Below are 14,116 nucleotides of genomic sequence, written 5' to 3'. Positions count from 1 at the left end.
ATTATTTTATGTTATATACATGTATTTAATAGAGGTAGGTAGGTACAGTGGTTACACCACAGCGCGACTACACCGAACGACCACGGGCGCGCCATCTGTCGCAGCTGTAGTGCTTTACTCAGGCCACACGCTACAACCATACCGAGCGCATCGATCAGCCGCTTAGTTCCTACGCGCGCCCATAGATGGCGCTTTCGCTCTCTTGGGAAACGGGACAATGACGTCATCTTTTTCGTGCATGCTGCCCGTAGTAACGAGTTATTAGACGTTATCACGTCAAAAAAATTCAAAATTAATCTCTGTATCCGTTTTGCCTTGTAATTATTAAGTACTTACGTCGCCTTGGCAGCGATCCATTCGCCGGGTTAGCTAGTAAGCTAGTTATTTAGTTAAGTATTAGATTTAAGTTTATTGGTTGGGGACTGAAAATCAGCGGTCTCGCCGAGTCTCATCCATTTTACTGCACACACATCTACAATAAGTTCTTATATTTCCATTTCGTGCTGTGTTGGTAAATAAATATATTTTTTTTTATCTGCAACACGTGTGAAATGTCAACACAGGTGGAACAAAAAAATGCACTCTTAGTAGCAATTTAGATCTGACCAATAAGAGTAGAAATTAAAGCGGCAACATTGTAGTGTCATCCCTTTCAAATAAATTGTGTGAGAAAACGGGACGTCACTACGATGTTGCCACTTTTTAATTTCTACTCTTTTTAACCCCCGACGCAAAAACGACGGGGTGTTATAAGTTTGACGTGTCTGTCTGTCTGACTGTCTGTGTGTATGTCTGTCTGTGACATCGTAGCTCCCGAACGGATGAACTGATTTACATTTCGTTTTTTTGTTTGAAAGCTGAGTTAGTCGGGAGTGTTCTTAGCCATGTTTCATGAAAATCGGTCCACTATGTCGCCGTCGGGGGTTTTCTCAAAATTTTAATTTTTAGGTTATTGGTCAGACTGTAGAGCCAGTTTGTCAAGAGTAGAGTCGACTGGGAGTGTATGTACAGTCAGCAATAATAACATGTTTCTCTTCGAAGACCGCAAAAATATCTGATACGATTTAATGTGTAGGAGAGTGTCACATATTTTTGAGGCCTTCAAAGAATGACTAGTTATAAGATAAGATAAGATATCATTTATTGTATAATTATAGGTTTACATAATGGGTGATATTTTAGTAGGTACTATAATTTACCTGTCAGGCGTATAATATTTGTTTACTTAAATCTAGATTTTATGATTTAATACAGATTATTGCTGGTGACTGTACATTTCAGGCTCTATAATATATTCTGTGACTTTTGTGAAAGCCGCAGACATTAATACTCCTACAACGACTGGCTTTAGTGTCTGTTTCTGACGATTTATGGTACAGTCAACAACACAGCAGACAAAGTGACAAAAATATGTATAGGTACACACCTTAATGTACAGGCAATAAAGTTCTGCATACATATTTTTTGCACTTTTTCTGTGTTCACAGCTGTGTTGCTGACCGTACTTTACCCAATAAACATCTAATAAAAGAAAAATACATCGGTAGAGAGAGCCGTTTTGTACCAATTGTACCATCTGTAGTTGTAAGTCCATGGGGTCAGTAATCAGTACCTAATTTATTGCAAATTCATAGGTAGGTACATAAAGTTATTACATTTTGTTTGTGGACAGCTATGAACCCTGTAAGGGCACTGCAAATTTGTATCCTTAATGCTAGCTTACCATCTAAATTCTACATAGTTAAATAAACTTATTACTAGATAGATCTATATTTATAACTATACAAATTACAGTAATATTTATGAGATCTTTTTTTAAATTTAATGTAGTTGAACTTTCAAAAAACTCTTGCATATTATAAAAGGTGTTTTCTAATAAATATTTAGTTAGTTTTTTGGTGAATACTTTGTGTAATTATTCATTTTTTTTTCCATGGGAAGTTTATTGTAGAGCTTAATGCACATAATACATATATGGACTGGAGCTATGGATGTTTGCATTTGAGAATGGGACGGGAATAGTATTTATCTTATACTTTTAAACGAGCAATTCTTGAAAAACGCGAATTTTCGAGTTTTCATGAGTTTTTCTTTCGCGTTAGTAAACATAAAATATGGTCGTTAATTTCGCCGCGCGCGCATCGGTTCCGCTTAGCTCAGTCGTACGAGGTCGGTCTAATGTACGCAGATAGATCGTAGGTGTCAGGGTTTCGAATCCCGGCCAGAAATTAAGTTTTTGTTTTTTGTCTTTTTTTTTGTTTTTGTATTTATAAGAGTTTTTTTTTATCTAAAGACGTGATATATTAAAATAGAACCGAGCGAAGCTCGGTCGCCCAGATATTAGTCGTAGATGTGAGATACTCGGATCTTTGGTACTGGAAACAGATTATTATTTTTTCCTTTTAGTGGGCCTGCTCCACTATGCACATATTATTTAACCGATTTATTCACTATTTAAATCTGTGTCCAGCGAATCGCCATCATGGAATTAGAATTAAGATAAATAAATCATGATTATGATAACAACATCGCTACTAATATATCGCTACTATAGTCTTTAAAACAAGGAGATAAGTCGCCTTTTACGCACTTAACAACAATTTGACAAATTAACATGATCTAGTCTAAAGATATTGAAGTTAGATTGTAATGCTATAAGAATAAGGTAGATAATGTACAATTGTATGAGTGATTATCATTGAATTGACAATCACTGTGACGGTAGCCATGGACTGATAGGCACGTCAACTCCGGATTTCAGACTGTAGTGTATATGAAATAGGTAAGTTTTATTCGATTTTATTTTTCGATCCCCCGTGTGGTGGCTTATTACAAATTTTACCACCCCCTTTTTTCCCGGGTGTCGTACAGAAGTCGAATGTGGACGATGGCATTGTCTTTTTAATTGTAATTGCTAACAGTAACTAAGAGTGGCACTGAGAACTAGCCTGTCTATCGCTTACTGGGCTTGAGTTTTTGTATGTATGTGTATCTTCAGCTATGTTTGCTGTCTGCAAAAGTCTGCTTAAACTTAGTAAGTTTCTCCGTAAACCAGTTTTAGAGTTTAGCACTCCTTTACAGTAGTTCGTTAATAGAGTCATATGAATGTTAATACGGCAAACGTTTACCTTTCATAGCATACCATTTGATTCATAGTCGATGTAGTTGGGAAAAATTCCGCTTCTTCAGGCATCTTCTGAGCGAGCTCACTCTATCGTAGGCCACGTCTTTGCCTTTGGCTAGTCTGAAGACCAATTAGAAGAAGCTTGCTGTTCGCATACCCTTTATTAGCTCATCACTTTGCTTAAAATCTTAATCTTAAAGGTGTGCCATCACATTGATCAGTGCACTTGACCCTGCAGGGTCTGGCGCAGCCAGCGCGATGCCATCGCCCTAAGACACCTTCTACTACTACTTTGTGTTTGAGCTATGTTAACTACTTACGTGATTTGGATTTTCATAAAAGGCGTAGAGCGCTTTCGACATAAAATTCGTCAAACATTTCGATACTCCGTTATGTAGCCAAAGCTACTGCAAGCAATTCAGAGTTGTGCAAGCTCGCAACTCTAGCTACTGGAAGTACTCACATAGAAAACTTCGTGGATCTAAGCTTTCGTCTCTTCTCAATAGCGGTGGTTCACAAGTTTCACGTCAGCCATACGCCCCTTGGCCATGAAACATTCTACCCAATTTATCTATTCATCATCATCATCATCATATCAGCCATAGGACGTCCACTGCTGAACATAGGCCTCCTCTTTAGACCTCCATATATACCGGTTGGAAGCGACCTGCGTCCAGCATTTTCCGAACTTGACAAGGTGGATTTATCTATTGCCAACGTGCATTACAGAGCCACCATGACAGCAATAGAGACAGAGACCCTTCTCGAGTACATCGTGGTGGAGTACCGCTGGCTGCTGGCGATCCTCGTGCTGATGCCCATGTCCTTCGCGTGGAAGGTTTGGTCCGCCGTCAGGAGCTATGTGGTGTTCCGGATGAACAGCGCACCCAAGATGCATGAGAGGAAGGTTAAGGATATTCAGAGGCAGGTGAGGTGGTAGAAAAAAAATGTTACTTAAAAAAAGATTAAAATTAAGAATCTAAAAGTAGGCATATTTAAGGCCTGATAAATGACTACTGATGCTGGTTGCGAATTTCAGCATGGGGGTGAATGATCCACCAGCTTACCAGCTAAGGCCAATAGCGAAACGTCGTTCCTGGCCGATCAGTACCTACATTACTATAGTATGAATTTTTTGAAACGAACGTTTCTAAACAAAGGTATTGTTCCTTTTGTGTTGAGCGGGAGCTTCTGTATTTGCACGCGCTAAGACAACAAGAAGCAACTGTATCCTGATAATTGTAAGGTTCAAATCTGTACAGCAGCAAATTTGAGATAGATTATTTTGGAAATGCGAAGCGATAGACCACACCGCTATAGGTGCGAAAATACAGCGCTTCTAATACTTTGATACTTGATGGTGTAAGTATAGTACATATAGTTATAATAATCATCGGTAATATGTCAGTCTGTATAATAAAAATAACACGTTTAAACAGCGAAACTGCCAGATTAAAAGGTTGATAAGCACCTGGCACCTTAAGGTGTCATCGCAAAGTGACAATAAACACTGATAAGGTTTTTCAATCTGACCGCCATTGTTATGTTTTGTTATAAATACGGTTTACGGTTTGTTTAGTTATTTATGTTATTTTATATATCAAGACTTGTACCTAATATTTATGTAATTACTATTTATATATTGCTATATACAATTGGTGATTGTTAACAAAATCATTAATAAAAAATAACAGTGATAATATACGTGTTTCATTACTTACAGCACCACCACCAAGTATCAAAGTATTAGAAGCGCTGTATTTTCGCACCTATAGCGGTGTGGTCTATCGCTTCACATTTCCAAAATAATCTATCTCAAATTTGCTGCTGTACAGATTTGAACCTTACAATTATGAGGATACAGTCGCTTCTTGTTGTCTTAGCGCGTGCAAATACAGAAGCTCCCGCTCAACACAAAAGGAACAATACCTTTGTTTAGAAACGTTCGTTTCAAAAAATTCATACTATAATTTTTTTTTTTTTTTTTTTTTTTTTTTTATAAAGCCTCCACCAAACATAGAGCGTTTTGATAGTGGAGCGGAATCCGCGCGCATTCCGCTCGCAATCCGCGCCCGTTAGTTCCCGCCGGCGTCCGCTAGGCCATAGATAAATCAAGAAAGATTGGTAACTCAGTACATCGCTACATGGCCTACTTAAACGCGAGTTATCGTCGCTGGTACCTCTTAGTTTTCGAGTTATTTACAGATGGCGCTATTTTCAATGTTTAAAAGTGCCGTCTAGTGAGATAATAATTAATTACATTGCCGAGTAACCATAACTGAATATGATTCAATATTTCGAGGCGGCGGCACCTCGTTTTTTGGCTCAGGGGTTAGAGTATTTGACTTGCATTTTTGAGATCTCAGGTTCGAGACCCAGCTCCGTTTTTTTTTTAAATTTGTTTAAAAATAATTATGTTGTTGTTTTTCACTTTTTTTATCTACCTAGTTGAATATTAGAAAAATAAAATATGATGTGAATTTGAATCATAGAAAAGTAAGTATAAATTTTTCGCGCCTACTTGTTGTATGTGTGTTTATAAAACCGATAGGCCCATAGGGAAGTACCTATCTTATCTACCTACTCGACTCTCCAATCACTTGCCGCCGTGTCAAGAGGATCATGTACTAAAGGACTGAAGTGTTTTTTTGCAATGATTATGGTCCAAGAGCTGGCAGGATTTTGGAGTAGGTCCATGAGGCAACCTGGAAAGGTGCTCAGATGCTTCTCTAATCATGACCAACACCGAGTTTAACGCCGAGTGTGGAGTTGAAAAACGAGCGAGTGTAAGGATTCTATAGGTGAACCACGAGCGAAGCGAGTGGTTCGAGAGTAGAATCCTGAACTTGCGAGTTTTTTAACACACGAGAAGTAAAATACATTTGCACCCGAGTGTAACACAAAACTTTTCCCCTCACTATAGCGAGGAAACTACAAGGCAAAAAAATGCGTTTATCACTGCTTCCAGTAGTTCCACAGGTGGTAAATCATCTTTATTACCAGATTCACCTGCTTTTATCAATTTTAAAGCAGTTTATTTGACTTTATTCAAGGTCAAATTACTTTACCCACTAGTGGATAAAATGCGTTTTTACCCGCTGGTATTAAAGGACAAAACACGTGTTTCCGAGCTAGTGAGGGGAAAAAATATTTCTATTCTATTCTATTCTATATGTATATTGATCATATCGAAAAAACGTACATAACCTTTCTTGTAGGATATTTTATGTAGATATTTTCTGTTAAACATATATATTTTTTGCTGTGGGCCACCGTTTACGAGTTATTTACGAAAAACTAAAAAAATTACTTTCAAGATCGAATGGTAGGGTACGGAACCCACCTCATGTCATGGCATTATTTTTCCATGGCTATTTAGACCCTCATCTTTTACTGGTAAAAATGACAGATTGCCTCTAGAACCATTTTTGGTTCTTTTTTTACCACTTTGCACTGTTCTGGCACGGTGAAGGACCCGGCCAAATGATCTGGCATAAATACCATGCGACTTCTAGTCATACTAAGTTATGAAAAAAAAGCTGCACTTTTGGATGGAAGCAAGCCGCTTTGCATGGTGATAGTAGACATCATAGTAAACGATTTTTTCCGAGGATATTGAAATTTCATCCCTTAGGAAGCCGAGCGTAGCGAGGTGTTTTATGAAAATTAAAAAATTCTATCTTTTTATTGTGTAGTCCGATTTTGACAAAACGTATCTCAAATGAAAGGTATTAATTTGTGTAATTAAAAAAAATACAAAGAAAAAATTTTTGAAAGAAAAGTAAGAAAAAAATTAAAAAAAAAGTAAATTTACGTCTCGCACTGAATAACTTCAAAGAATGACAGACAAAATGTACAATGTCGATATGCGAGTTTTTTAAATCAAAGACAGATAAATTTGTAGTTGAAAACTGAAGACCACATTGAAATCGGAGTAGCATTTTTTAAGATACAAGTTGCCAAAGTTGGGAAAGATCGCTTTATATGGCCACTTTGAAATTCCTATGCCAGAAAGTCAGAAATAATATGTTTTTCTGACACAGAAAAATACATAGTAACAGTACACATCAAAATAGAATTAAAAATTCCAAGGATATTATAATTTCATCCCTTAGAACGACGAGCGCAGCGAGGTCGAAAAAATCTCTTTTTTTTTTACGTCGTCCGATATTGACAAAACATGTTTCATTTGAAAGGTATTGCTTTATGTAACTTAAAAAAAAATATTGAAAAAATTGGGAAAAAAATGAAATGAAATTTTTATATCCTTGTAAAAAAATGTTTATAATGATGTCTATTACCTATGCACACTTTTAACTGTAAGAAAAATATAATGTTTCTGACTTTCTGGCTAAGGAATTTATAAGCGACCATATAAACAAACTAAGCCAACTTTAACAACTTGCATCTTAAAAACTACTGATTCGATTTCGATTCGGTTTTTAGTTTATAATCATGCATTTATTTGTCTTTAATTTAAAAAAATCATATATCGAAATTATACACCGTGTCTACCGTTTTTTGCGGTTATTCAGTGTGATACGAAAATTAAGGTTTTTTTTTAAATCTTACATTTTTTTTCCAATTTTTTTCAATATTTTTTTTAAGTTACATAAAGCAATACCTTTCAAATGAAACATGTTTTGTCAAAATCGGACGACGTACAAAAAAATTAGATTTTTTTTCGGTTTTCGTAACCGACCTCGCTACGCTCGTCGTTCTAAGGGATGAAATTATAATATCCTCGGAATTTTTAATTTTATTTTGATGTGTACTGTTACTATGTATTTTTCTGTGTCAGAAAAACATATTATTTCTGACTTTCTGGCAAAGGAATTTCAAAGTGGCCATATAAAACGATCTTTCCCAACTTTGGCAACTTGTATCATAAAAAATGCTAATCTGATTTCGATGCGGTCTTCAGTTTTCAACTAAAAATTTATCCATCTTCGATTAGAAAAAACTCGTATATCGACATTGTACATTTTGTCTGTCATTCTTTGAAGTTATTCAGTGCGAGACGTAAATTTACTGTTTTTATTTTTTTCTTACTTTTCTTTCAATTTTTTTTTCTTGTATTTTTTTTTAAATTACACAAATCAATACCTTTCATTTGAGATACGTTTTGTCAAAATCGGACGATACAATAAAAAGATAGAATTTTTTTCATTTTCATAAAACACCTCGCTACGCTCGGCTTCCTAAGGGATGAAATTTCGATATCCTCGGAAAAAATCGTTTACTATGATGTCTACTATCACCATGCAAAGCGGCTTGCTTCCTTCCAAAAGTGCAGCTTTTGGCCAAAAATTCTCCATAAAGACGAAGAAGTATGACTATTCTGAGGAACTCTAATTTCACTTTTTAATAATTCCAGGTTGCCTCAAACACCTTTTTTGGGCCTCAAAAAATTAAATCTTTAAAAATTTATAGCTCGATAAAGCCAGACTTGCAGACCTGATGTTCTGAGCACCTTTCCAGGTTGCCTCAAGGACTACTCCAAAACTCTGCCAGCTCTCCGTCTATTATGACCATATAAGCAGCGACTCAGCGAGTGTCCTTCGAAGACCTGGCAAGCAATTATGGTCGCTCGATAAGTGATAAAATAGCAGGCCGTCCCAATCGCACTATATGTAAGTGCGATAGGGACGGCCTGATATTTTATCGTCTATCGCGCGACCATGCTGGTTGCGCAGATCCGTCGGTAAAGCAGTGTTGCACCTATGGCTCGGGAGAAAAGGCGAATTAGCAAGCGGCTCCATCGGTAAAGCAGTCCGCGGCGACAGATATTCGTCGACAAGCGGTCATGATTGGAATATTGGCCAATGACGAGACAGCTGTCAACATGGCGGAAACAGTTGTCGGCACGATGTAAACATTGCAACAAAATACTTAATACGATAATGTAGATGATATGAAGACGAAAACTACTAAAAAAAACCTTTAAAGTTTATGTGACGTAGAAACGCAGGCGTTAATAGACTCTGGCAGTGGATATAACCTAATCAACAAAAACTCTTTCGACGAATTTAAAGTGGATTGCGTGAGTGAGAACTTCACTGTTTCTGATCGCGATGGTACTGTTAGGAAAACGTCGAGCATTTGGTTGTCGAGTATGCAGACTAAGGAAGCGCCGATCGAGCTCAAGATCACTCTGAAAGATGATAATTATCCCTGTGGCGAAATGAAGAGCTCAATGCGACTAAACAGCTGATTTTATAGCCAATAGTCAATCGTTTATTGCAAGAACATAGTGAGATTACATAAGATGATAACATTGAAAAGCAGTTCTTATGTTCTACCAAGCAAGGCATGCAATATTTTACAATTATTTAAAGTATGTACAATAAAATGTCAATATAATTTGTTACACAATAATTCATTACAAATATACACAAGGATTGAGTCAATTTATTACATTTTATAAATTACACAGCTAAGATGTCAAATATAGGCATAGATAAATTACTTAATTAATAATTAAGTTTTGAAAGATGGTGACTATAATGACTTGTGTTTGGAAAATGGCATGCCAAACAAAGGAGACCAACAGCAAACGGTGGTGCCTAAGGTAATGGGGAAGGAAGTTGCATATAAGGTGCATAGTAATGGTCATTTTGCTATGAGAATGAGGAAAAGGGCATTCACTGAGACGAAGAAGTCCTACGATCACACAATTACAGTTGTTGATGCGTTCACCAAGTGTGTGTGGCCCTACCCGATGAAGTCGACATCTAGAGCAGAGGTGATTAGCAAGTGGCAGTTGCAGCGGCAGACGTTTGGTGACCCTATACATATTACCTTTGCCCGAGGTAAAGCATTAAAGAAAAGAGCTTTCAGAAGTACTGTGAAGATGAAACTTTATCTCGTGTAAGAAATTCTTGGTGCCTAAAAGTTAACTTGATTTGTTACTTTATTAAGTTTAGTAAGTTTGGTGAATATTTAAAATGTTGTTGTGTTGTAAAATGCTAAAAGTTGTTACAGTTATTGTTTTTATATCTAATGCTTATATTGTCGGATGTTTTTCAATTTATGTTGAAATGTAATGTTGAATGAATGAGATGTAGTTAGATGAATGAACGTTGAAGTATATCTGGGCATTTCTCAGAGTGTTTCAACTTTTTTGATTTCGGTGGCAGCATTAGTACCCGAACCATGAGTTTTCTTTGTTTCTGGTACAAATCCGCGACTTCTATTTAAATTGACAGGATTTCATGTGACTCTTACAGGATTCATGTAAAACTGTTGCCATCGAAAACAAAAAAATTTAAACACTGAGAAATGCCCATCTGAGGGCAGATATGAGAGCAGGACAGCCGAGAATGTGGGATCGGAACGTAAGGTGATGGCGTGAAACAGAACGTTGTATTATAGTAGAATGACAGTAGGTGTGAAAGGCGATGGGAGAATAGTTTTGAACGATGAGCGTTCGAACGTGAAAGAATTTAGTAAAATCTGTTAATTTCTTATTTGCTGCTTAATTAAAAGTTACTCATTGTTTATTGCTGGGTTTTCATTCGAGGCATAGCAATATCCCACAAATATATTGTTTTATTCCCCATTAATATTCGATATGTAAAAAATACCCCAAATAAATAATAGCACTAGACCCTACTCATAGTGTTGTGTTCCTGCCGGTGAGTAAGGGTGCCAGAGCTCAACGAGGGTGCGGTGTGTTGATGACGGGAGCACTTACGGAACTAACTTGTTCCGTCTATTGTCCTTTGAGTCGTCGGCTACCCGAACCCTCCTTAGAACTTGTACATTCCCTTTGCTGTGTACTTAACACAGCAAAAGGGAGTGTACATGTTTCTAATAGGGTGGCAACGCGCTTTTGACACTGTTTGAGTTGCAGGCGTCCATAGGTTACGGTGACCGCTTTACATCAGGCGGGCCGTATGCTTGTTTGTAATGTAATGCAATAAAAATTAAATAATCAGAAAATAATACTTCCGTCTTAGTGCGTTTTCACATTATCCGATCCGATATCAGATGTAGGACCGATATCCCATATATTTAAGCCGCCTTTTTTCGATTTTCGCCTTTGAAATCCTTCCTACATCCGATATCTGATCGAATAATGTGAAAACGCACTTAGTGTTGTAATATTTTACGTAGCATATTTTGCCTATTCTGGAATGTACGTCCAAGGTAATTTAGAACTATCTTGGAATAATATATTACTAAAAACTCAAAACAAATACTAAAACTGTTATCTTCAATATGGCAATTTTGGTTAGCATGCAGTTTTGTGCATCTTGCATACGCGCCATCTACCGGATTATAATGTTTGCTATTAGTCATCAAACGTACAAAACACTTCCCATGAATTGAATCTGATTCAAGTACCCGATTGGTAAAAAATGACTTAATTGTTTTTGTTAATTTCGGTGTTATATAGTGATAATGTTGTACGATCATGTTCCAAATTTTGAAATAATACGACTTAGGTCATTTAAATGAAATTATTTCGTGAATTGAACAATACCATTTGTCGCGAGAGTATAGTAATGCCATCTATTGTTTTACGAGTCAAACATATAAAACGATGTACTGAGTTACACGTCTTCCTTTATTTAGTTTAGTCTATGGCTAGGCGCAACGCCAGCGGCAGCGTCCGGCGCGACGTTATCATTGCGCTCCGCTAACGCTACGCTCTCAAAACGCGTGTGTCCGAGCTTTAGGCTACACTTAATCTTTTTCAGGTCGGTACCGCAAACCATCGGTCATCATCATCATCCTCCTTGCGTTATCCCGGCATTTGCCACGGCTCATGGGAGCCTTAGGCTCCGCTTTGACAACTAATCCCAAGATTTGGCGTAGGCACTAGTTTTACGAAAGCGATTGCCATCTGACCTTCCAACCCGAAGGGTAACTAGGCCTTATTGGAATTAGTCCGATTTCCTCACGATGTTTTCCTTCACGAAAAGCGACGTATCTGGTATAACCCTGTCTGGTTTCAGATAAAGGAATGGTTGGCTGGCGACCGCAGTACTCGCCTATGCACAGCGAGACCCACCTGGCAGACCATGTCTTTCCGTCAAGGACTCTACAAGAAGACCTCCACAAACATCAATGTGAACCTCGTGGACGTGCTGGAAGTGGATAAGAAGAACATGGTAGGCTTTAAATGAAAACTAAATGTGATAACGTATTGTAATGTGATATTAGGTAAATAAAGCCTTTCTATATCTATGTCTAAAATGGATTCGTCAATGCCTGACCATACCTTTACGATAATGATTTCAATTGTGAGGCGTGGTCTTGCTTTTGTATTTAGCAATAGGTATTATCAGTTGTGGTGTGTTGGATGGCTCACAGATCAAACGGGACAGGATCGGAAGTGTCACGAGATCTTCAGGCTATCCGGGCCTGTCCTATCTAAATATGCAGTCCACATGGCTTAAGACCGCGTTCAATGGAGACACGCTACTTGTGGTCGCGATCCTCAGCATTGAGGGAACGAGGAAGAAGAAGAAGAAAATCTAAATCATCATCCTCCTCGCGTTATCCCGGCATTGCCACGAAGATCTAAATATACTTGTATAAAAAACTGACTGACTGACATACTCGTATCAACGCACAGACGAAACCACTGATCCTAGAGATTCTAGATTCCTTATAAGGTGCAGAGGAGCACTAACATAGGATTTTTCAAAATTTACTTCCTAAGGGGGTGAAATTAGGGTCCAAAGTTTGTATGGGAAAACAAGATTAGTACGCGGTAATAAATATACTTGCGAGCCATCCTTTTAAAATCCCTTTGACACCGTGTTCATTTTGATTAATTCTAAATATATATTATCCTTGTCAATTAATCAGGATAACTATCATTATTCATTACAGACAGTTCGCTGCGAGCCCATGGTAACCATGGGTCAACTATCCCGTACCCTCGATTCCCTGGGTCTCTCCCTGCCCGTGGTTCCCGAGCTCGACCAGCTGACTGTCGGAGGCCTAGTCATGGGGACGGGAGTGGAGTCCTCTTCACATATTTATGGGCTGTTCCAACACATATGCCTGCAGTATGAACTGGTGTTGGCTGATGGCTCGGTCGTCACTTGTAGCAAGGTAAGGGAAAAAGTTCACCAACTGACAATCCACTGCGAGTCCATGGTAACCATGGGTCAACTAATAGTTATCCCGTACCTTGGACTCCCTGAGTCTCTCCCTGCCCGTGGTTCCCGAGCTCGACCAGCTGACTGTCGGAGGCCTAGCCATGGGGACGGGAGTGGAGTCCTCTTCACATATTTATGGTCTGTTCCAACACCTATGCCTGCAGTATGACAGTTCACCAGTGTGTTGGCTGATGGCTCGGTCGTCACTTGTAGCAAGGTAATAATCATTATCATCATGGGCATAAGTTCACCAGCTGACAATCCACTGCAAGTCCATGATACCATGGGTCAACTAACCTTTACCATCGATTCTCTAGGTCTCTCTCTACCTTTCAGAGAGAAACCCAGAGAGTCGTTAACTTTCATAATATTGTCCACAGAAGTGACGTTTTTACCAAATCTTTTGACCCTCAAAGAGAAACTTAACGCAGTTCTGTGGAGTGTTTTTTTTAAGTATACATACCAATATACCAATATTTTGGCAGGATGAGAATGCAGATCTGTTCTACACAATTCCTTGGTCATACGGCACTCTGGGATTCCTGGCTTCAGCTGTCATCAAAGTCGTCCCTTCTAAGAAGTAATGTTTCATATATTTCCTAGATCTAAGTACAACATAATATTTCAAATTATGTGCACAATGCGCATTTAAAACGGAGCTTTAACCGCGAAAACCGAAGTTCGCAAACAACAGACTTCTTTCTCTGTTACACTGAAAGATGCTCGAAATTTGTAAAATTAGATTTTCATGGTCGACTCCTGACGATCAATAATCACAAATAGTTCGTGAATGACGCTAACGGTACAAACACTTTTGTCCTTACATTCACCCGTCCCAACTCTAATAACCCGGATCTTCAAATAATTTAATTCA

General features: G+C 38.0%; 1 protein-coding gene across 2 annotated transcripts in view; it reads left to right on the top strand.

The window, feature by feature from the left end:
- LOC125237581 (delta(24)-sterol reductase-like) overlaps nt 1-14,116 on the top strand; it is a 29,430-nt gene that overhangs the window by 11,768 nt on the left and 3,546 nt on the right. Inside the window, exons 1-5 of one of the 2 annotated variants that reach the window (XM_048144711.1) lie at nt 2,675-2,782; nt 3,854-4,052; nt 12,088-12,243; nt 12,971-13,195; nt 13,728-13,822. In XM_048144711.1, coding sequence (XP_048000668.1) covers nt 3,861-4,052; nt 12,088-12,243; nt 12,971-13,195; nt 13,728-13,822 — 668 coding nt within the window. In that variant the 5' untranslated portion in view covers nt 2,675-2,782; nt 3,854-3,860. Of the gene's footprint in view, nt 1-2,674; nt 2,783-3,853; nt 4,053-12,087; nt 12,244-12,970; nt 13,196-13,727; nt 13,823-14,116 lie in introns of those variants that run through there. The other variant, XM_048144712.1, reaches the window with a different exon arrangement.

The sequence above is a fragment of the Leguminivora glycinivorella genome, chromosome 21, assembly GCF_023078275.1.
Source record: "Leguminivora glycinivorella isolate SPB_JAAS2020 chromosome 21, LegGlyc_1.1, whole genome shotgun sequence".
Classification (NCBI taxonomy): Eukaryota; Metazoa; Arthropoda; class Insecta; order Lepidoptera; family Tortricidae; genus Leguminivora; species Leguminivora glycinivorella.
Note: the sequence above shows the minus strand (reverse complement) of the source record. Positions and strands in the feature narration are given on the sequence as shown.